The sequence below is a fragment of the Clytia hemisphaerica genome, unplaced genomic scaffold, assembly GCF_902728285.1.
Source record: "Clytia hemisphaerica strain Z4C2 unplaced genomic scaffold, Clytia hemisphaerica genome assembly, whole genome shotgun sequence".
In the NCBI taxonomy this organism is placed as follows: domain Eukaryota; kingdom Metazoa; phylum Cnidaria; class Hydrozoa; order Leptothecata; family Clytiidae; genus Clytia; species Clytia hemisphaerica.
In genome coordinates, this window is record NW_027104088.1 from 27,000 (window position 1) to 50,139 (window position 23,140).

General features: G+C 35.8%; 2 protein-coding genes across 3 annotated transcripts; one reads left to right on the forward strand and one right to left on the reverse strand.

The window, feature by feature from the left end:
- Positions 1-6,596: 6,596 nt before the first annotated feature.
- LOC136812671 (putative uncharacterized protein DDB_G0290521) lies at positions 6,597-17,419 on the forward strand. Of its 2 annotated transcripts, XM_067069196.1 has the most exons (13): positions 6,597-6,807; positions 7,934-8,029; positions 8,121-8,234; positions 8,647-8,757; positions 9,272-9,373; positions 9,923-10,051; positions 12,109-12,169; positions 12,804-12,878; positions 13,131-13,304; positions 13,867-13,935; positions 14,392-14,406; positions 15,565-15,627; positions 15,879-17,419. In XM_067069196.1, exons 1-13 carry the CDS (start codon positions 6,616-6,618, stop codon positions 16,577-16,579), a joined length of 1,902 nt encoding a protein of 633 aa, XP_066925297.1. In that variant the 5' UTR covers positions 6,597-6,615; the 3' UTR covers positions 16,580-17,419. The 2 variants fall into 2 exon arrangements, with proteins under 2 accessions (XP_066925297.1, XP_066925298.1); XM_067069197.1 differs by lacking the exon at positions 14,392-14,406.
- A 499-nt stretch (positions 17,420-17,918) lies between these two features.
- On the reverse strand, positions 17,919-22,812 carry LOC136812670 (uncharacterized). Its single transcript, XM_067069195.1, has 6 exons — positions 22,670-22,812; positions 22,012-22,344; positions 20,365-21,240; positions 19,738-19,972; positions 19,163-19,410; positions 17,919-18,811 (listed from the first exon to the last, which is right to left on the reverse strand). The coding sequence occupies exons 1-6, from the start codon at positions 22,710-22,712 to the stop codon at positions 18,525-18,527; spliced, it is 2,022 nt and encodes a 673-aa protein (XP_066925296.1). The 5' UTR covers positions 22,713-22,812; the 3' UTR covers positions 17,919-18,524.
- Between the last annotated feature and the right edge of the window lie 328 nt (positions 22,813-23,140).

The window sequence follows — 23,140 nt, forward strand, 5'->3', positions numbered from 1 at the left end:
GTCGAATGCAATTAAATAATACATTCTCGCTTGTCTCTTCTACATCTCCCTTCTTATGTCTTCGGTACGAAATTTTAATCGTGTGTATTAAGTAATTTATTTCTTCGTGGTTTGCTCTACTATGTCTGAATTAGTCGTCTAGCTTGCTAGATTATACCATGAACATATAAACGACTGGACATCCATCTCCTTTGTCTTTTTGTAGAAAAGACTGCTAGCTTCGTTGCCGCCTCGTTAAAAGCATAAAATGAAACAATAGATTTTCATAATATACCACTTGGGAATACCTTGCTAACAACGTCAAAACTTCGACAAAAGTCTCTGTTGTTCTACTCTTCTCAGGTCGTTTATCTATATCATAACAAAGATAACAGAGGCAAAATCATCGTCAGCTTGTCAAAACTCCGACTAATATTTCTAAATTTTGACTTAAAAGTGTCTAATAATTTTAGAGAGTGTCACATTCTAATTTCGATTTTCTTATGAAACAGGCTCTCAACTTTGGCAAGCTATTTTTTCCAAGTCATAAAAAAAATTATTTGAGTGACAAAAGGGATTCAAAAGTATACACGCAGTTGAAATTCTGCATTTTAAAGTTGAAAATGTTGATAAAATATATTGCAAACTTGTGAAAAAAATCGAAAATTTTTTTTTTTGTACATTAGGAGTAATGTTCAAGCTCTATCAATCCTTTTACCTAAATAATTCAAAGAAATAAAATTGTGACGGAATATTGTCGGATTTTTCATACCAATTTTGAAATACAGGCGGCAATAGACTAGAGTCTACTTCTGGCTGAACTTTGCTTTTTGATAATTTTTTATGACGCTGAGTCCAGTGAAGTAGACTAGGAGCATTTGGCGAGGTCGCCATTTTGAGAAAAAATGTTAAAAATCCAAATAACAATAAAACTGCTTGGAGTTGAAAGATATAATCAAAAATGAAAAACAAACATCAATAACAGATTTGCAATACCCTATTCTCAAATAAAAACATTGCTTCGTACTGTTTTTACCTTCCAAAAACAACAAAAATCTGGCGGACTGTTTTACAGTCCGCCTAAGCAAAAGCATATTACCATATACTACCGGGCCACTTATCAGCGCCAAAAAGACCATAAAAAAGCTCTAAGTGGACCCCGGGCTAAGGCGGCAACGAAGCTCGCTTCAAAGAGACAATAAAAGATAGACGTCCAGTCGTTTATAAGTTCATGATTATACAGTGCTGTTTTATGATATGTAATGTACTAGACACTAAATTGAAAAAGCACAGCTTCTTTTTGCTCGTTATTTGTGATCTCAATTCTCTTTTCTGTCTTACTAATCTGGTATCCTGGAAATAATAGAGCTTTTGGCATGAAATTTTCTGTGAATTCTAACTTTTATTTAGCTTCAGAATAAGAGAAAATTGACAAAAAAATTTTACACCTTGAGCGAGCATGATGACATTTTTGACAGTAGTAAAGGTGTCACAAAAATTGACACTTGTCCAATACAAATTTATTTTTCATGTCAAATTAACCGTAATTTGTTGAATATTTAGGATAAAATAAGCATTTTAGACTCAGTGAACATTTTTCATTGTTAAAATACAATAGCTATTTATAAGAACAAAGGGAATTTCCGGTTTTTGCTCACTTCGGGCATGATAAGTGACGTCATGAAAAAAATATATGACAACGATATTGTGTTGTGTGCAAAATTTCATCCAAAAGCAAAAAGACCAACTAGATCAAAAGTTAAGGAGGGTACAGGAATTGCCCCGCCCCTAAAATCCTAGTATGAATAGGACTAGAGGTTAGAAGTCTTATTTTACTACACGTCTTTTTTTTTAAGAAACTAGTTTTACCAAGTAGCCTCAATGTTTCTTAAGAAATCGGCCTTTTGAGCCTTAAATGTTTCTTACATGTTTCTAAACTTTTTGACATAATTAGCCTTGATTGGACGGTTCTTATAAAAAACCGAATTAAAAAATGTTATTTTCTCATTCTCAGCCTCAGCATGTTTCTTAGATGTTTCTTAGTTTTTAGGCATTCTGAGCCTCATGTTTCTTAAAAGTGTGTTTCTTAAAAAAAAAAGACGTGTACCGTAAAAATTAGATAAGCGCCCGGGCGCTTATTCGAGGATTTACGGTAACAAGCAGTTTTTGACAACAAAAAAATCGCGATCGCCCGCCCGCCAAGTTTTTTTATCCTAAATTTCCCCGCCTAGCCAAACGCCCTACATATCGCATTCCGTAATTTACTCAATGAAACCGAAAGTGAAAGTGTAAACAAAAAATAGGTAATTCCCCTGAAAATTTGTAAATTTTGCAGAGACCACAGTGCAGGATTGGGCAGTTGGGTTAGGTTAGTAAGGGTAAAGTTTTTATCATGCTTTAATTGATATTGGTATTTGATTTGCTGTAGTTTTTTTAGAATTCTTTAACCATTTTTTCACTTTTCTTCTTTTATAAAATCGTTAGAAACAGCAATTTTTGGGTAGTATTTATATAAACTGTTTCAAAGGAAAGGGTGCAAAGTTCTTTCAGTCTTTCTGTCTTTTTTTACTGCTGTTTGTCAAAAAATTGCTGTTGTCGATATGATAATAGCGAGTTTATGTATGTGTGTTTTTCAGCGACGGAGACGGTAAGGTTCTAATTTGATTAGATCCTGACCAGCTGAGGACGACGGTAAATCAGCACTTTTACCGTCGTCGATTTTGCGGGGCGGAATTGCGGGTTTTTCCAAATCGCTTCAGTCACTCTACCGTCCTCAAAAGTGCAAATACATAAACTCGGTAATGATACATGAATGGTCCTTTTTTCAAATTCTTATAAAGGCTGAAGTTATTTCAAAGTGATTTGCCGTTCGATTGCTTCGATTATACGTTCAATCCAGAAGTTACTAATTGATAAAATCGATAGCGAGCTGAGGCGGTCATCAAAAAAATGCTCTGTTCGCATCGCAACGGGTGTTAAAAATGCATGCGGGCGGACGGGTGGTCAAAAACATTCCCGGGTTTTATTTAATCACGCCAGTAACTCAGGGGCGGGTGGTAACGGTACGGCGAGCAAAACAATTTTTCGATGGTCGTCAGAGCAATTGAGAAAAAAGCTATACTTTCAAAGAACAAATTGCTTTTCCCAGATTTTTTTCCGCATCTCCGCACCGGAAAATCAGCGGAAAATAGGACCCTGCCGACGCACCGGACTGTCCGGTGTATTTGTCCGGTGGCAAAAAGTATCCTTTCGTTACACCGGACGTAATAAGTCCGGTGTCAGTCCGGTGTTGCATACAGGGAATTCTGGACGCCGGACATTTATGAAACAAAAAATTAAGAAACACCGGACGCACCGGACTGGTCATGTCCGGTGTTTTGATTGTCCGGTGGAAAAAAATATCCTTCTCCGACACAGGACATCCGAGTTCCTTAAGTCCGGTGTAGAGATTGTCCGGTGTAAAAAAAATTCTCATTTTACACCGGACTTTCGCGTGTCCGGTGTTCGTTAAGTCCGGTGCGTCGGCAGGGTCCTCGGAAAATTTGATGCGAGCGGGTGACGCAAATAGAACAATTTTTCGATGACCGCCTAATCGATAATTAATCGATTGATTAAATATCGATTAAAAACGATAATCGATAGCTAATCGATACTCACAATTTTTTAGCATTCAATTAAATTATCACCATAGATTTTTAATTGATAATATCGATTACAGTGTTAATAATTGATAATATCGATTAATATCGATATAATTTTTGATACCTCGATCCTATCAATTTTTAATCGATAATATCCATGAAACTTGGATCGATATCTAATTGATATAATCGATATTTTATATCTGATCGATATAATCGATACTCACAATTTTTTAGGCGCCGATTATTTATTGATTATCATTTTTAATCGATATTTAATCAATCGATTAATTATCGATCAGCTATCAATTTTAATCGATAATCAATTTTATCGATTAGTAACGTCTGGGTTCAATGTATTCGATTCTGTTCGATAATTGCATTCGCTTGCATTAATTGCTCTTGTCTCATCGTGTGGTACTAGCGCGCTCACTTTTATCTGATTTTCGAATGGCATATTGCTGGCTGTCCACTCTAAAGCTCTAGAGGAGTGGGCTAATTCGATTGCGATTGCACTCAAAATCTTATTGATCGAACATGAATGTAATCATTGAACTAATTGAACATAATCGAATTTCAATCAAATGTTATTCGAACGGAATCGAACACAACCTAAGAATTGGTTGTTCAATTGAGATTTGATTGGGTTCGGCAATCGAATCACATCAGTTGTTTTGGAGAATGTGTCGCCAGCTATATTGAATAACTAATTACTCCACAATGAGACAAGATAATTTATCACATTTTCATTGAATGGCTGAGGGAAAGTAATGTATGTGGAGTAATTTGTTATTCATTCAGGGTAGGTACAGTAGGCTGTTGCGTTCTCCAAAATAACTAAACTACTACTTGGGACGATTGGTCGGAACATGGCAACTGTTGACAATCTGGCCTGTATTTTCACTTACCGTTAAATCTTTGACAACAAATTTGTTTTGATAATTCCACCAAGTTTATCAATCATACTTCCTGCCATAACATGTCACAATAACTGTCACTGATAGTGCGCCCTTTTTAACTTTTTGTTTTCATTTAAAATGACCGGACGCCGATTGGAGAATTAGAAAACACCCACCGCCTAACCGTCTATCGCCTGAAGGGATTAACAAATAATGAGTGTGTAACTTGTCGCGCGAGTGATGTCAAACACTCTATCGTTTTGCCACTAATTTGGTCTTCTTCGTTCCAAACATCTGCGTGTGTTCCACTACAAATTTTTTTCATGTTTCGATTTAAAAGCCTACTCTGTGCAAAAGAAAAATTGTGTATTTTTTAATACGCTGATCATTAACTCAAATCAAATGACTTTGGAGGTTCGGTGAAATTGTGGCCGAATTGCCGTCCCATGTTTTGCAGATAGTCCCAAGTTTAGAGCAGTTGACGGTATTATTTGATCACGTTCACTTACATTCAATTGACACAGTCTGGATATACCTTCATCATAAATTCATCAATGTATACTTCTGTAGCATAATGAAAAGGTTGAAAATGATAATGAAACATGTTTGACAAAGGTTGCGGAACTAGGTGTTTTTAAAAAAATTACAGGGCAGCGATCACAAATAAGTTGTGTTCACATCGTTTTTAGGTAGAAAAATTGAGTTGGTTGGTCAGCAAAAAAAACATTGGAAAAATGGATTTTCGAACTATGAATCTAAGGCAGAAATCAGAAATTGAAAATAAACCTCCTGCTGTTTTTTGGTGTTGGTCAGTCTCCCCGTGGTCCTTTGAATTTACAATACAGCCCCTCTTTTTTTTGAAATGCGGTAGCTCTGTTTTTATATGACTGTATTCCTGCAAACCCATAGGAAAGGGTTAGATATTATCTCCGTTATAAGTTGAAATTGAATTCTTATGAGATCAATAATTGAAGTAAAGATAGCGGATGAAGCAAAGGATGGAGTACATGGAATTCGATAGTTTTATCAAATATTTATTTTTAACTGACAATATTGCTTAACAAAAGATTTGTCAGACGGCGGGTACACAAATTATTTGTGACCCCAGCTTAGATTGCATTGCAGCTGTGCATCAGGCTAGCCACAACAACCTGTTAACGCACCAGACTACTTACAGGAGCACTAGGCATGACCAGATAATCCAAACACCTGACACCACCAGACGGTGCCTGATAAATTGCTTAAGATTTCAGGTAATGTAACTAGAGACAATTTTTTCCAGCATAATTTAATAATACTTTTCAGCATCAAAAAAAAACTTTTTCTTAAGGGTGAAAGCAGAATTTTTGTTATTCTATCTGTACGTGGGTGAAAATCTTTTATACCGTTAGGGTCAGGATCAGTTAGGGTCAGGATCAGGATCAGTTAGGGTCAGGATCAGGATCAGTTAGGGTCAGGGTTGGAGCTTATTAAGAATTAAAATATAGGTCTAAAGGCCCAGTAGGGGCAACCTTAGGGTTGGGGCTAACCCTTGTATGTTTAAATAAGTCTATGAAATACACACTATAACTAGATTGTGAATTCAGATTTGTGCCTTGGTTTTTTGTAAAAAGAATTACCGTATGGAACAAAATAATTGGGGGGATGACTGCACCCGCATGGCAAATAATAACATGGTCATAATTTGTTCATCATATTTTGGAAGCAGGCGTTTGGCAGCGGGTGCTAGTGAAAATTCATTTGTCATGGTATTGTCATGGTCTCTATTGACAAAATTTTGGATCATTTGTGTTGTTAAAAATACAACTGTGTGCCCAACTGCAGGGTTGTGTCTAGTTTCAAATTAAGGGTAAAGCATTTTTGTTTTTCTGACAGTTTTTGATTTCAAATTCTCCTGGTGTTTACTTGTCTCTTTTACCAAAAAATGGCATAATAGGAAGGAGTAAACATGTAAACAGGCATTCTATAGGCTGTTTTCCCCAGAATCCTATTTATCCTATTTCTATTATCCTATTAGGTACTTTTGAAAATTCCACTTTGACCATCAACCACACATTATTTGCTATCTTTCAGCTATTGTACATAGAAAAAAATCCATGTTCAAAGTAAGGAACCATCAGGCTTCTACAGGGAGAGATCAACGATCACAAATTTTCATATTCTACATTTTCACTATAATTTCTGGCTACATACAGTCAATTTCAGAGATTTTCTTGAATCATCAATCAGAAAAGAAGAGAGAAACGTTTGAGTTTGAAGAAAAGGTCATCAAAGAGAGGAAAATGACGGTAAGCTTTGGTTTTTTAAAAAAGAGATGATCCTTTACCAGTGCTCAATGGCAGACAGGAATTTCACTCGATTGCAGTATATACTGCATGTAACAATATTTGAATTTAGTATGAAGCCTCTCAGGGGGTCCTAAAAGTTAGATGAAGGCAATTTTCTCACATATACCTTTATTCTGCACATCATTTTACTGCGAAAATATAAGTCAATAGTTGGTTAAAGAATCAACTTGTGAATGATTCAAAATTCAACATGATTGAGTTATTGATTAGCTTCTTTTGATTGCACTCAATTAACTTGCGATTTGGTAATAAACCAAATCTATTGGAAATGACCTTGCAGTGGAATTCAAACCAAGGGCTCCATTAGACTGCATTAGAGCATTTAAAGTTAGAATCATATTTTCATCAGCGTTGAGACCTTGACGTCTTGAAAATGTTATACCGGGTGCACCAAAAAAAAGTATACAGGTTTGTCGAGATATTGTGAGCTTCAGGATTTAAATTTTTAGTTCATTCTTTTTTATTCGTATAGAAGATGCTCTAACTTGAATTTTGAGCTATAATACATTAAATTTGAAAAAGTAGTTTGAAAGTTATTTAAAAAAAAACTGACTTATTTTCCATGTCGAAATTTCAAAAAATCATTAAAAACAGCAATCACGCTATAAATAAGACAAAATGACAAAAACACAACTTCATTGTTTTTTTTAAATTGTTTCTTCTTATTTATGTTTTGGCAACAGTTTCTCCATCTTATTTGCACGTCATGAACGTTTCCAACACGAGAAAACTCAATACAGACCCAAGCTCTTTGAGCCACTAGTCGAGGAATGGTGATCTATTTTTTCAAAAGTCTTCTCACACATAACATCAAATCCTCTCTTGGAGATTTCCAAAACTTTTTTCAGCTTTTCCAAAAATATTATCCCACATGAGAATAGCTTGTTTTACCATATGTTTAAATTCCATAACGATTTTTGATGAGCACGGTTACATTTTTTGGTATTTTTATATGTAAAGAAGGTAAGTGTCAAGAGAAAAGTTTGCTCTCTGTTTTTGATTTCATTCACAAGAAATTTTATTAGCCGAATCTTTTACAACTAGACATAAAATTTGTTCTTTTTAGTCACGACCTCCAACCTTGTTTGATGCTTTGAAGAAGAAAGATGTTGAGAAAGTTGCCAAGCTGGTTGAAGAGGGAGCTGATCTTAACGCAAGTGGTGTAAGTTGTTAAGTTTACCTGATGGTATAATATGTATTCAAAATAATTCCAACATGTTTTTTCTAATCATTCACTGTTTTTCTTATTCAAGACGCATGAAGAATCAGTTCTGTTCAAAGCAATACAGTTGGGTGATCCACAGATATTCGATATTTTGATGTCAAAAACAAATGGCAAAAAGAAAAAGATTGATGTGAATAAAAAAGTAAACATGAATTAATTTTGTCGTTTTAAATCTATCCATGGTTTGTCTAGCCAATCAAAGTATAACTAGAAATTTGATTCACTTGTGTACAGTACAGTAAATAATCAGTCAGTAATTGAATGAATGTGGACAAAAATGGTCATCTTTCTTATCAAAGAAAAAATTAGGATTAAAAGAGACAATGCTGAAACTGAGCAAATGCCAACTAAAATGCTAACCAAGAAGTTTTTTTAAAGCACTTTATATTATAATGTATAGCTGTCAATCAAAACAGGGGTCAGGAATCAAGCGTGGACAAAATGTTTTATTCGTATCAAAGGAAAAAATTGAGATCCTAAGAGTTAAATGCTGAAAATGAGGAAATGCTGAAACACGTCTTATTTCTTTGATAAATTTGTTACTACCATTTTAGAATCCTGTCACAGAATTTTCACCTCTTCATCATGCAGTCAAACACAAAAATGATCATGCTGTTATTGAACTATTGAAATGTGCAGAAATCAAAGTCAATGAAAGAAATAAGGTAAAGAGTCTGAAGAAAAATTGATGTTAGGTTTTTTCACATTGATAAGGGGAGTTTCATGGTGGACAGAGGAGCAGCCCCGGGGGGGGGGGGGTACTAGAGCAAGATGAGTTACGGGGATGCTCCGCTGGTCAGGGTACCTTTTTTAACCTCCGCGAGTCCCAGGTAGGGTCGCAAAAACACCAAAATAGAAAAATCAGTCCCTCGTAGGGTGCCTATTTTTGGAAAATTTGGGGAAAAAGTAGAAAATTTGAGAAAATTTGGGAATTTCAGTCCCATTCAGGGTCACTTTTTTCGCAAATTTCGAGTCCCACGTAGGGTCCATTGTTCGAACCTCAGCGGAGCACCCCCGTCGGTCGACAAGGGTAGTACCCCCAGACATTCAAAATCACCCCTAATCAGAGCAAGTTTTCCCCTAAAACAAGGCAAATTTTGCAGATTTTTCACTACCTCCGAACAAAATATCCCCCCCCCAAATATAATGTAATTTATTATACTGTGCATATTTTTGTAGGAGGGCAACACACCACTTCACTTGGCAATCGATAATGGAAACGAGGAAGCAGTGTTACATCTAGCTTTCAATGATAAAACACAGTATGATGTAATAAATAATGTAAGTGCTCATTAGGACCAACAATTTATAACTTATTTAATTGAGAAAATGTAATTCGACCCAGTTTCAACCAAAAAAAAATCGGTCAATCCCAATTCATTGCTTCAGCAGCTGTGACATTCTAGTCTGTAAAATACTAACAGCGACCGTAGCATAAAGGTAGAGCATCCAGCTACGGTGCACAAGGTTGTGGGTTCGATCCCCAGCCGGGTCATATCAAAGATTCCCAAAATGGTACTTGATGCCTCTCTGCTTGATGCTCAGCAACTAGGGTAAGTGGAGAAATCCAGGGAAAGGAGTGGCGCCCTCTCCTACCTTCGGGTAGACAGCTATACGAAAAGGGAGCCTTCGGGTCGCCCTCGACTGCGGTCGCAAACTTACTTAAAATACTAACAAACAGGTTGCCGACCAGAAGTGAAAATTATGATATCATCGACCTATCACTTATCTATCAAGCTTTGAAGTTCATAACTCCTGTCAATCTTGAGGGGTACAAGGAAGGAATATACTCAGAATTTAACTTACATGCATTTTTTTTGTAATTTTTAGAACAATTTAACAGCCGTTCAAGTCAATACTGGAGATAGCAACAGCACGCCTGCAAGAAATTTCTTAATCGAATGTATGAAGCAGAGCAAAGATCAATTGATAGCTGGAACGAAACTGAAGTGTTTTTCAGTAAGTTTTTGGTTCTTTGATCGTCTTTCTTTTTGGACCTACCTGGAGGTCCTATAAATTAACCTTTGTCCGTCCGTCCGTTCATCCGTCTGTTACCAGCTTTTCTCAGGATTGGCAGTTTTTTCTGATTTTTGGCACAATGATGCAAAATGGCAATGCCCAAAATGTGACGGAGCCCGATTTTCGAAAAAAATATATTTGGTCAAATTTGGGCCAAAAACTACCTAAAAATAGGGTTTTTTGGACTTTGTGCAAAATCCTGTCATCACTTTTTTTGTACAAAGATGAAGGGCAAGATTCCCTAAAGAATGGCTGAAGTGGTTTTTCCGGAAAATTCTTATTCGCCTTAAAAAACGGATTTTCGTATTTTGGGGAAATTCCCTTTAACCAAATAAGAAAATATAGCTTTTCTCAATGTTGACTCATTATTTTTTTCTGATTTTTTGCACAATGATGCAAAATGGCAATGCCTAAAATGTGACGAAGCCCGATTTTCGAAAAACATTTTTTTCCGGCCGAAAATGCCGGAAAACGCCGTTTTTCTGGATTTTCATTGGATTTTTTTCTTATAATTGGTTGTTTTTTCATTTAAAAACATTATTAATAGCCATGCCTACCATCAAGCATGTTTCAATTTTCAAAAAAATTGATCTTTGAAGCCGGAACTATTCAAAAATCGCCGGAACAACCTATTTTCGCCGGAAAGATAGTATTTCTTGAATTTCTCGAGCTGTACTTAATATATTTTTATGAAATTTTGCGCACTGATGAAAGATGAACCGGAACTTTCTATTTCTTTTTTCCCTACTCCTCTTCCTTCTCCCCCATCAACAATCAATGATAAGATTTAATGTGTTATGAATTTTTCGCAAAACGCTATATCATCTGACTGATTGTTTTCATTTTTCTCCTTATTGCCTTATTATCTAGCTTTCATCATCAGGTAGGTCCATTCAGCATGTTGCTTGTTCAATTTGAAATACTTTCTTAATCTGCATCTTAAAGTATCTTATCCCAGAAAGCTAATTTCTTTTCTTTGTATAAAATTTTATCTCTTGGAAAAAATGTGTGGTTTTATTTCTGAGTATTCGACGAGGAAAACTGATAGTGACATCATAGTATAAGAAAGCCGCGGCTGGAATATGTACCGCATCGTCTTTTCAGTTAATTGCTGTTCCATCTCTGTCTCCGAGCTTTATAAGAACATCAAGATGTTTTGAAATTTTTCTCTTATTTTCCTTCACAAAAAGTTTTTTTGTTGCTAGATATCTTTGAATCTGTACCCAATAGAACACTTGAACTAATTTAGGACATATTTCAGGGGTATTTTGTGGAAACATAGTTTTTCGATAAAATTGAAATTATAAGAACTATATTCAAGATGACAACTTTCCTGTCAGTTTAGATGATAAATTTTAAAGGCGCTGGCTTAAAATTTTCACAGTGTTATCTTGATGTACTTTTTCATTGATTTCTAAAAAGATTTCACTGAAATTTCGAGGCACCTCATTAATTTTTGAGTTCTTTCAGCCCAGCCAGTTTGTGCTTGTTTCAATTTCTTAGTGTTGATTTTTTCGTTACAATGATTTTATAATGCAAGTGTATTATCAAGAGCATATCATTAATGTCTAAAACGCACTGAGAAGTAAGTATTAACGACAAACCAATAAAGTTTACCATTAAAGATGCTACATTACTGATTTCTTGATCAACAAATAGTCATCAAATACGACAGAGACAGAATAACAGAAATTCAGATGTTATCATTCCAGCCGCGGCTTTCTTATACTATGGTGACATGCCCTAAAACTTCCTGAACTGTATGTATGATTTTAATGTGATTACAGTTGATGCTCTTCAATTCGATTTTCAAGGGGAATCGGATTTTCATCGAATAATGGAATGTATCGAATTGCAGAAGATCGAATTAGAGAGCGTCAACTGTACAAGGACATGCGAAGATTTGCCTTCTCCTCGAGAAAAGGAGCCAGTCTATCCCATTCTTGCTCACTTTAGATATAACGTATCAATAAAAGAATTTGAACCTTTTTTTCTAGATGGAGACTGTAGATCATTTATTACAAAAAGCTCGTGATGAAAATTTGAAAGGATCATCAGGTACAAACCTCATTCTCTGACCCTATTTCTTTATACTATTAACTACCTTAAGGGAAGGGAGGATGAAAAATTCCAAAAAATCGCATCTCGCCGGAATTAATTTTCGCGGTTTTGCCCTATTTTGGACACATTTCTTTCATTTTCCCAGGGATTTTTAACTTCTTTCTGATGAAAAATGGCCAAATTTGTAATTTGTGGGTTCTAATTTTCACGGATTTTCGGCAAAACCGCGAAAAAAGAGAAAATCAGTTCCCGCGAAAATTAGTTCCTACTAAGCTATAATTCGTCATCTTTGATCGGAATTTTTTCAAACCGTACCTACACAAGCAAGGCGATGTGGTGCAACTATTCATGATGAGCTACATCATCTAATATTTAACGAAAAGTAGATCTAACGTTCTCTCGATGCATTAATTCCGCTATTTAGTGTTACCATTAAGGTACCATTTTTCCAAAAAATCTTGATTGACCGGGATCGAGAAACTGCCTCTAGGGTTTCTATAAGGCTCAGTGCGACTGATATACCTATCTGGTTTCCTCCATTTCTCGGTACTCATGGTAACATAATTTTCTACCATCCTGTGAACTCACTCAGACCTAATAAATTGACTTTTAATCTGTTTTTTTTTTCTAGACGTGCAATTTGAGACTAATATAATGCAAAGGGTGTCAGTCCATAATTCTACAATGAAAGATTTATACATCAGTGGTAAGCATGTCATGTTTTCAATTTCTTTTTGATATTTTCTCCCACGTTAATTGCAACCTTTGTCTCTTACCAGCTTTTAATAGACAATCGGTTAAAATGTAAACTACATCATTGACTACCCAGCTGGCACACGAGGTTGTTCATCTAACGTTATATTTTACGTCAGGGATGTCAGATGGATGTTTTTATAACGTTCTGTGCCAGCTGGGTATTTATGCATAAGATTTCGTGATGAATCTCTTTTCGTCTTAGGTTCCACTGTAGGCGAATCATCTGGTATCGTGATGCCTCCAGAAACTACTTCCGCTGCCCAATCTACCGGAACACAGGCTAATCCTTCTTCAGGCTATCAGACACCGAATCAACCTAGCCATCCTCAATGCTCCGGTCGACCTGGTACCCAGCCCTCTTCGGGTTCGCAGACTAGTAAGCCGAAATTATTACCTGTCTGTCTATGATGGAGGTTGACTTCTTCAATTTCTGAATTGTATAAAATCTTTATTATCAAGACTAACACAGTCCGAAGTTAAAAAGATATAACTGTTTCATGAATTCAAAGTGGTAGTATTTCACCTTCATAGTTTGAAAACTAATAAAGGGAACTTGAAATTCCCACCAAACGAGACCCCTTTCCTCGGCATTTCTAAAGCGACTTTATGTATTTGCACTTTTGAGGACGGTCGTGGAGTGACTGAAGACTTGCAGTTTTGACCTGCAAAGTCGAACAGGATAAAGATGCCTATCTACCGTCGTCCTCAGCTGATCAGATCAGAACTGTCTCCGTCGCAGAAAAACGTACATACATAAACTCGCTAATATTGTGACTATTTTGGTTAAATTTTGTTCTCTCCTCGCATAACTGTATATTAAAACCTTAAGTTGACAATATATTTTTCATTCATGTCTCGAGTTCCATGGTTTTGTACCAAGTGAAAAATAGAATTCCAAAATTATTTTGAATTGTCTGATTATCTTTATCTTTTCATAGATCACACACCTGTTGTCAATTTAAACAACTCAACAGTCGGAAGAGGTGTTCACGTTGCCAAGGGTGACAGTAAGTTGACTAATATCTATTAGAAGCTAAGAAATGCGGGAATTTACTTCGAATAACTAATTACGGTAAATTTTTTCGAAATTTGTTTTAAATTAGCTCTCGCCGAAATAGTTAGATGAGTTACTACCTTTTCATCACTTCAATTAGTTCTCATCAAAATTAAGTTTTATCAGAATTTTCTGAAGTAATTATCAATATACCACCAATATATCCCACAAAAATTGATTTCTCGGGAAAATTAAAAAAATTGTGTCAGTCGCTAAAATAGGCCATGGTCAAAAATTTTAGTTAGTATTTGTGTCGCTCTTCAAAATTATTTCGCTCAAAATGAGTTCACCTTAGGTCTATTGAAGAAGGTTTTAGGGTACGATGTTTATTTATTGTAAGCTACTCTACTAATTTACTAATTTAAAAATTTACAAATGATTTAACGAAATTTCTTTTATTACATTTTAGTGACATTTATTCAAGGTAAGTGTTTCTCTTATTCTCTTATGATCAGTTCATTCTAACGTTTATAACCACTCTACCTCGTTTCCCTGACCACATCAATCCCAACAAAAACTCTAGTGTATAAAATCAAACAATTTTTATCGTATAATTCATTCCTCTGTTAACCCTTTAAGTGCCACGGCCATTTTTTTCTAAGTTTTTTTCAAGAAAATCGCTAGTTGAAACTTTAAAGGCTTATATCTCCGAATCTAGAAGGAGTTAGAAGCTTGTTCATAGTTCGTTGGATAGCTTAGAGTGCTATAGCGCGGACCTGCCTGAATGATGGAAGGGTACCCAGTAGTAAAACTTCAAATGAATTCGCTAGAGGACAGAATCAAGTAAAGTAGGGTCAAATTTGGACGTGCGTGGATCACTCGTTGACCAAAAATGGTCAAAAACGGTCAAAATCTTTAAAAAGTGGATTTTTGTATTTTCTTTATATTTTGGCTTATAATCTCGCTGGAAAGACTCCCTTTTGACAGGAAAAGGCTACCTAACAGCCCATGACAAGAAAAACATATCATATTTTTGTCAATGTAATTTCTTTTTTTTGTCCAATTTTTCACTTCTCTATTATACCCCCCCCTCAATGTAAAATTCTTATTGAAATCTGGCAAAACCTTGACAGGTCTAAAAGAATTATTTAACAAAAGTGCATCACGCGACAGGATTAAATCCATTTCTATTTTATCACTCTTCCATTTTATTAAACCATGGTGAAGTAGGTTTATTTTGAGAAATGTAGTTGAACTAGCAATTTGAAGCATGCGCTAAGCAGCTATATATTCTATTCATTCAGTCGGAAGATGAGAATTGACAAGTAAAATTATATTGAGCTGGCGTGCGCGTAACAAACAAGGGTTTTATTTAGGCTCAGCGAACTAACTGCGATTTTCACTCGTCAAAGGCACTCAATACATTACAATTCGCCGGTCTAAAGATTTGGTTTGTTGCCTCAAGTACATAATCGCGCCAATCAATACACTGCGCTTACTAAGAATTTGCCGACCTAGAATAGACTCCGCCGGAGTTAATTTTGCATTCGCCAGCCTATTAAAAACACAGTAAAACCCCTGTCAATATATGTGTCACTAGCAGAGATTGAGATAAAAACGAATTCAAATACCACGTTTTCAGGAAACCAGACTGTTTACAATTACGGTGGTCAGACTTCACATCAGCAACCATCAAATAATCCAGGTAAAAACATCTTTAAAAAATCAATCACATGTTTGTATTTAAAGGAAGCTTCATTATTATACAACTTGAGTTGGTGTTATTATCGTATATGAAATGGCCCAAAATTTATTTATCAACTACGAACCGTAGCCTACCAATCGATTGTAAGTTAAGAAACAGCCCTTCGAACTGGGGAAAAAGTTTTCTCAATTAGATTAGTGAGAATATTCCACCAATAACATCTATCAAAACTCATCCTGCTTCATTTTTAGATCCAGTTAATAGAGAACGTCCGCCACATACTGAAGTCCCTATCGATGACCATAACCCCTCGACTCCACCAAGATCTCAAAACACCACTGAACATCCAACTGGATACCATACAACACAGCCTCCTCATTCAGCTGGATACCAATCTACACAGCCACGACCTCAACAACACCAATCAGCTAAAGCTAATACTCAACCTAACCAACATCCAAGAACCTTTGCACCGCCAGACCAAAGACCTCAACCAACAACTGACAATCCAATGCAAGATACTTCATCGCCAAGAAACTACCAAAGCATTTATCAAACTGACAATCCATCAGAATTGGATCATAAAACACCAAAAATTACCAATGCAGCAATGCCTGATATCAATCGACTTTCCATCAACCAAATGCGACAATCCACAAACACAGACTCGCCATCTCTTTCTAACAACCAACAGCAAACTGTTCATCCTTTTGATGATCTGACTGGCTCACTTCCTCCAACCAGAACAACAACAACAACAAATACCTTACCTAACATGGGATCTCTTCCTACTGAAAACACGCCGCGTAACTCTACAGACCAGCTACCAAGTTCTAGCAATGTACCGAACAACCAATTAGGTGCTCGAGATTCTTCTAGAGCACCATCGGAAAATACAGACACTCAAGCTACTTTTAGACAAAAACCACAAGATTCGTTTGCTGGCATATGAGCTATTGTGAAACTAAATTCATCCTCTAAAAAAGATAACCTTGATTCTTTTGGTGGAAAAATCTTGTTTATTGATATGATAGCTACAGTAAGTTACTTCAAATTATTAGTTGCGTTATTGTTACATGGCTAATCTGTGTCATCTTTTGATCCCACTGTTGTGCATGCGCAGGGGACACGATTCATGAAACATGGCTCATTTAAGATTTTCCCGATTTATGACAACTTGATTCAGTCACCAAATGACCACAAGCAAGCAATGATGGAGGTATTGCAGTTCATTGAAACAAGTTCTAACATTTTATGGCAAAAAATATTCGAGGCTCTTTATATATGTGTTGGGCAACATCGATATTCGCATTGGGCTATTCCAGAAATAGTCTGTCCTCCCTATGTTGAGGAGGTGTGACGTCCAGGGTGGTATGGAAAATAAAAAATCCAGAGTGGTCCGTTTTTTTAGTGTAAAAATCCAGGGTGGTCTTGTTCTTAATTTCTGGAAAGAAATCAAGTGAGAAATGCCTGATCTTTTTTAAGCCTGTCTGATCGTGAAATCTGCTTTGCGATAAATCTTGTTTAGTATTGTTTAGATTAATTGCAATTCCTAAATATTGAATTTATTTGGTATATTTCATTTATTGCGAGCATAAGAATACGACTGACTGCGGCAGATTTTGAATTAACTAGTTAGTTGGGTTATTTTTGTTTGTTATTTATTAGGAATTTGTATAAAGTTTTGAGCTACGGTCAAAGCACAGTTGCAGTTTTAATTTAGTGAAAATGGCCGACCCAAAATGGAGGTTTTCAAATGTTCCAACTTGATGGAAAATACACAGGTTTCTAATTGTTATTTTGCTTTGACTCCTTGTAAAATATTACACGAAAAATATCAAGTGAATAAAATGTGATCGTTTGAATATTAACATCTAGTTCAATCAGAGAGTTAGTTTTGTTAATTGATATTTCGTGTGCAAATTACACAAATTATAACAGAGATCTTATTCGAAACTAATGAATTATAACTCCTTGGTAGAATTTGAAGTCAACAAAATCCTGCCAAAGTTGCTCGGCCTTAAGCGGCCCGCCTGGTTTTTACACAAATAACTGATTGAAACTAAAATTTACGGCTAAATTTCAAAAGAAATATCACTCGAAAACAAAGGAATTGCCAAATTCAATCCGTCGTCAAAAATACGTATATTTTAAGGCTTCACTTTTTCTTGCCTGAGAAAGGTTAGAGATTCACTTCTAGTCCTTCGGGCTTATACTTCAATGTTCGAAAAGGTGTATTGTTATAATCGTTTTCTTGTTTGAAAGGGATAAATTTTCAAACAATTATATTTAAATTTTAAAGCATTTGTATATTATTTCAAACTTTTGATGTTGTTTTGTAGATCTTATCCTAATTTTTTTTTTTAAATCAAAACAAATCAATAATCTTTAATTATAATTAATTATGGCGTAAAATTGATTAACGATGCCAAGAATTAAAAAAATGATATATCATATATAAAATTCTACGTTATTTACAATTTATGTGTGGTTCCAGCTGTAGAGAAGTAAATAAGCGATTTTCTGATATCATAAAATGTCCACCTTAAAAGTATGCCTGGCTCAATTTATATCAGGCTCTCGCAAGTTATTTTCAATCGTTTCTTAGCTTTATCATCATTTATGTTCATGATGATGAAGGCCCGATTTAAAAGAGCTTTGATCGAGGAGAGATATACTGGGATTATTGAGAGTTTCTTAAATCACCATAAAAATCTTTTGCATTCTAACATCTTGAATGGGTTTCCATGGAGAATTCCTCCATCTAGGTTTCTCACAATTTCTTTATTGCTACAACATTTCAGTTGACAGCAGCTCTCGTATACTTATTCTGACTCCATATTCTCGCCTTACGTGGAGCTCTACACAGCCATACCGTATCGAGTTCAGTTCACAAGTCATGAAAATCTATATGCTGTGTTCTCCTTTGATCGTTGAAGACCGGACGTTCCGGGTGATTCAGCTTCTAGAACAGCGGTAACACTCTTTACCGGTGACTTTTCCGGTTGACTGTCATGGCTATCTCCGCTTTCTGAATCGTTATTGATCCGAATAGCCCATCCATGTTTGTTGATAGCAACACATGCAATCGTGAGTATGAAAATCATTCCGAGTACACATCCTAGAATGATGTAGCGCGTCGTCTCTGAAGATATTAATCCGGATTGCTTTTTGCCTGACGTGACTGAAAAAGAAATAAACGTTTTTTATTTCAAATTTGTTGTATTCAAATAAAAGAGCTTTTCTTCGAGCTGAAGTTTTAATGAATTTCATATTAAGAAAATTTTAAGGCTTTGCGGTCTTTAGAACACGGAATTTCATAGGGAAGTGGACAAAAATACTCACAAAATGAGGAAAATAAGAACATGTTAAGAACATTTTTAAGCTCAAAACTCAAAAAGTTAAGAGCATCCCAAGGCTTCAAAAGTTGTGAATGTTCTTATAAAAAGATGCGTGAAAGGCTTTGTTGTTTTGTTCCCGTATAGAAATGTCTTGAACATTATGAATATTGCACATCTTGATTTAATCAACTCACCTTTCGTTTCCACTACTTGAATTCTGCCTCGTTTCAATGCCACATATTCTGTTTCCATGGTAACAGCTTGCCTTGTTGCTTCACAACCTGAAGATTGGTCTTGTTTCTCTTTATTGTCACACGACGCGTGTGCGAAACATACGAGCTCCAAATTATCGTTAATGTTTGTAAACGGCTTCAAGTGAATACGGAATCTGATTGATGTTCGCTTCTTGTGAATGATGCGAACTGACCTGTTGACAGGATTCCTGAAGAAAAATAAATTTCTGAACCAATTAAACTGGTGTTTTCTTCAGACCAATCGAGTAATTCGATTAAGCTTAGCCTAGTATAGTTTTGCCATAAGAATGATGATAAATGAGTTTTATTGCAGCACCTTTTAGACAACTTGCAAAAAACAGTTTTAATTTTTTTTGAAGTGGTGCAATCATGAACTTTATCATATCTGTGAAATGGTGAAGAAAGGGGGACTGCGGGCGTGAGTTTGTACCTTGTGCTTTTGTAAAAAGGAATTTTCGGGGACTGGAGCTGGGACTAGGTAATTGCTTACTTTAGGCATTTATTGAAGAACTTACAAATTTTCAATAACCAATATCTCTTTGATTCTTTCTCCTTTTTCACCCTGTTTCATTCTCAAAAGACAATCCAGATGTTTCAGAACATTATTGTCATGTTTTGATGCTAATCTGACTTCACTGAAAACCCATCCATAATTCGGTATTGATATCGGGTTGTTATCGGGGTAATACTCATCCAAATATGTAGACTTTTTGAACAAATGAAGCGATAATTGGTATGGCTTCTTTCGACCTAATAGAATAAAACAAAAGAATTCAGTCAGTCAATACGAAGTACTTTGGATGTTTTTGACGTTACACGTTTTTTTATAAGAACATCCAAAATGTTCAAAGCTTCGGATATTCTTTCTAAGGTTTATAAGTCTAAAAATGTTCTTAACATGTTCCTATTTTCGCCTTTTTTTGAGTAATTTTGTCCATTTTCCTGAGAAATCGGGTGTTTTAGAATCTGCAGAGCAGAGCCTTAGAATTTTCTTAACTTGTTCTTGATATATTGGCCATCGAAGCCTTTAATTTCTTGTGTAGTTTGTTCTTATAAGAAAAAACGAGTACGCAAATATCACTTTGAGATTCATGTCAATTGGCGATAAAAATCTTACAACAAAAAAATAGATTTTTGCTCACCTTTTTCTAATATGGCTGCAGCCGTCTGTTCAGCTTTTAATTTCTTCTTGCTGCATTTCACTGTCAACACGTGCTCCTCGACGCTCAAATCTTCTTTCGCGAACGATAACTGGCTAGAATAGGTCACGTGATCTTTATTTTCGACCATAATGGTACCACAGCTGTGATAATCAATCGGGACTTCGATAGTGTTTTGTACAATGTTTAGAATTCGGACGAAATATCTGCAGCTTGAATTTCGAAGAATGATGTAAAAGTCTTTTTGCATGTTTTCGACGTTGAGGTACGCTGTCATTTTGTCTTTATGACATGAAAGTGCTTTAATTGAAATGTTTTGCTTTGAAAGGTTATATTCAGATTTTTGAACGATTGTATTAGCTCGAAATTGTCCGAAATTGTTGTTAAAGTCTCTCGCTCTCTTGTGTATCGTATTTTCGTTTAGTTTTAAAGTCGGCTTATGTTTCTTACCGATGATTTTATTCGTTTCGAATTCGTCTGTTTTCGGTTTTTGCGAAGTTTTGATCGTTGGCGTTGGCTTACTTTCCGTTGTTGTTTGAACAGTCATTGATTGCTTTTCGGTAAATTTTTCTGTTGTCGGTATCGTAGTCGTTGTTTTTAACATTGTCGTAGATTTTCGTTTTGTAGTTGTGGTTATAGCCGGTGGCTTTGTTGTTTTCAAACGAATAATTGTCGGTATTCTTCGTTTAGCAATTCTTGTGATTTCGACCAACTTTTTTGTCTTTTTCGTTTTGTTTTCATTGGTTTTCGATGTTCGGTTGATTTCTTGTTTTTCGTTTTCAGTAGAGGAAACCTTTCGTTTCTTTTCGTGTTCTTTCTGTTTTGAAGATTGTTCAGGCGTGTTCGAGTCAGGCGAATCTGAAAAAACATTCGTTAAAGTTTTCTTAATGGTCTTAAAACTGAGCCCCGTTAGATGTTCTATTAAGTGATAAAAAGAAGTAAATTAATCTTGGTTACATTTTGTGTCGATTTTTTACGACAATTTTCTAGGAGAGAATGTCGATATTAAATATTTTAATTCCCTACACAACCTCGTACCCAGGGCGATAAGCTTTTTGACGTTATAGATGGGCGCTTATCGTCTGGCCATCCCCGCCCTCACTTTTGCCGCCTGACCGCCAACGATTCGCCCTGGCTCGCGAGGTTGTTCCCTACACTGTAAGCTTATGAATACATATATTTGACGTCATCCAACCTTAAAATCGGACCTCTTAATGAGCTTAGTGTTAATACCACAGATATTATATTGTTTTTACACAATAGATAACTGCTAATTTTAACTGCTTACAAATTTCCCGTGAAAGTGTATCCAGTTTTATGGTCGACTAGTCCTGCACACTAGGTTTTTGAACCTCGACATCCAGATTAGAATACCTTATCGGGGAAAACTTCGTCGGGGAAAAATTCGTCACTTGCTGGTAGTTGGTAAATGCATTAAGGCCGGGGAAAATTTTCGTCGGGGAAAATATTCGTCACTTGTCCAAAATTTCGTCACTTTTCCCCGACGAAGTTTTCCCCGATAAGGTACAAGATGGCGGACTAGTTAGCTCTTCAGCTGAACACACTTCCTTTTATATGGGAAACCCGGAAACCCGATCCAGCCATATAGTTGGAGATTAGTGGTAATACCTTCAGAATCATTTTTCTCGTTCCCAGGCATTTTATGATTACATAAATCCGTCTCACAGCAATGATAACAAAGTTTGAATATCGATCCGTCAGATTTCACCATATACTGACAATTTCGCCCGCGCGTACAAAATTGTTTCGCTTTGTCGGCCGCGAAGCATGCTCGTCCAAGCATTTCGAATTCTTTCCTTTCACCACGTTGTCCAATCGTACCAATACCTGTGACACAATGTGTGACGTTTTGTGGACATTCGATTGTTTTGCCGAGGTTTGTCGGTGACGGATTTTTAGTACGGAGACCGTAGCATTTGAGACTTTCGGTTGTATGGAGAACTGGAAAGAGAAATAATCATGGCTGTAGAAGTTTAAAGATTTGGAATGATAAAATTTTTGTTTACAATAAAATAAACATACCTTATTGGCCCCTTTTACGTCGGACCTTATTACGCCACGAGCCCAAAAATAACGCCAATAAGGGCCGGTGTAAAAAGGGCCTATAAGGTAGTTTAGAAATCGAAAATCGACAAACCTTTTTACATCTTGGGGAAATTAAAGTTCAAGTAAGCTAAGTTTGCGAAAAGTAATGGCTCTATAAGAAAATACTTCTGATAAAATCTGATGAAATAAATAACCAGCTAAGTGAATGAGAAATACATACCTGAAAAAATCGCCAATGATATCGCAACTATACTTGACTTCATCGCTAAATCTTTGTTTTTACCAGTATAATATTCAGTATAATATTTCGTTACTTTATTCTGAAAATAAAGACGATCTATTCTCAGTTTCGTTGGATGGTAAAGGGTCAAAGGAGAAAGTATACACATTATTAATAATTTTATGATATGTTACGTTTATTATGTTATAAAACGTAGTATGATACCTTATATAATATTTGGTCGCACGCGAAAGTGTTGACATTGTCATGATCACGATTTTGCGAACATTAGTTTAGCGGTTTTGTCAATTTAGATTATGCGAATTTAGCGGTTAGCTATCTCACGTAATCTGCAGATATCTAAAGTCACTTTATCTATCTGAAATTACTATAGTGGCCATAATGATATATCTTATATCTTATATAGCTAAGTTTGCTTACAAATGCCAATTAAGGGTCTAAGACGATGCA

What these genes read in the sequence shown, in the direction of transcription:
- LOC136812671 (XM_067069196.1), top strand. Translation starts at nt 6,616, where the DNA reads ATGTTCAAAGTAAGGAACCATCAGGCTTCTACAGGGAGAGATCAACGA. An exon ending in AAGTCAATGAAAGAAATAAG is followed by an intron (nt 8,758 to 9,271) that starts GTAAAGAGTCTG and finishes ATATTTTTGTAG; the next exon opens with GAGGGCAACACACCACTTCA. An exon ending in AAATTTGAAAGGATCATCAG is followed by an intron (nt 12,170 to 12,803) that starts GTACAAACCTCA and finishes TTTTTTTTCTAG; the next exon opens with ACGTGCAATTTGAGACTAAT.
- LOC136812670 (XM_067069195.1), bottom strand. Translation starts at nt 22,712, where the DNA reads ATGAAGTCAAGTATAGTTGCGATATCATTGGCGATTTTTTCAG. An exon ending in ATCATTGGCGATTTTTTCAG is followed by an intron (nt 22,345 to 22,669) that starts GTATGTATTTCT and finishes TTCTCTTTCCAG; the next exon opens with TTCTCCATACAACCGAAAGT. An exon ending in CGAGAAAAATGATTCTGAAG is followed by an intron (nt 21,241 to 22,011) that starts GTATTACCACTA and finishes ATGTTTTTTCAG; the next exon opens with ATTCGCCTGACTCGAACACG.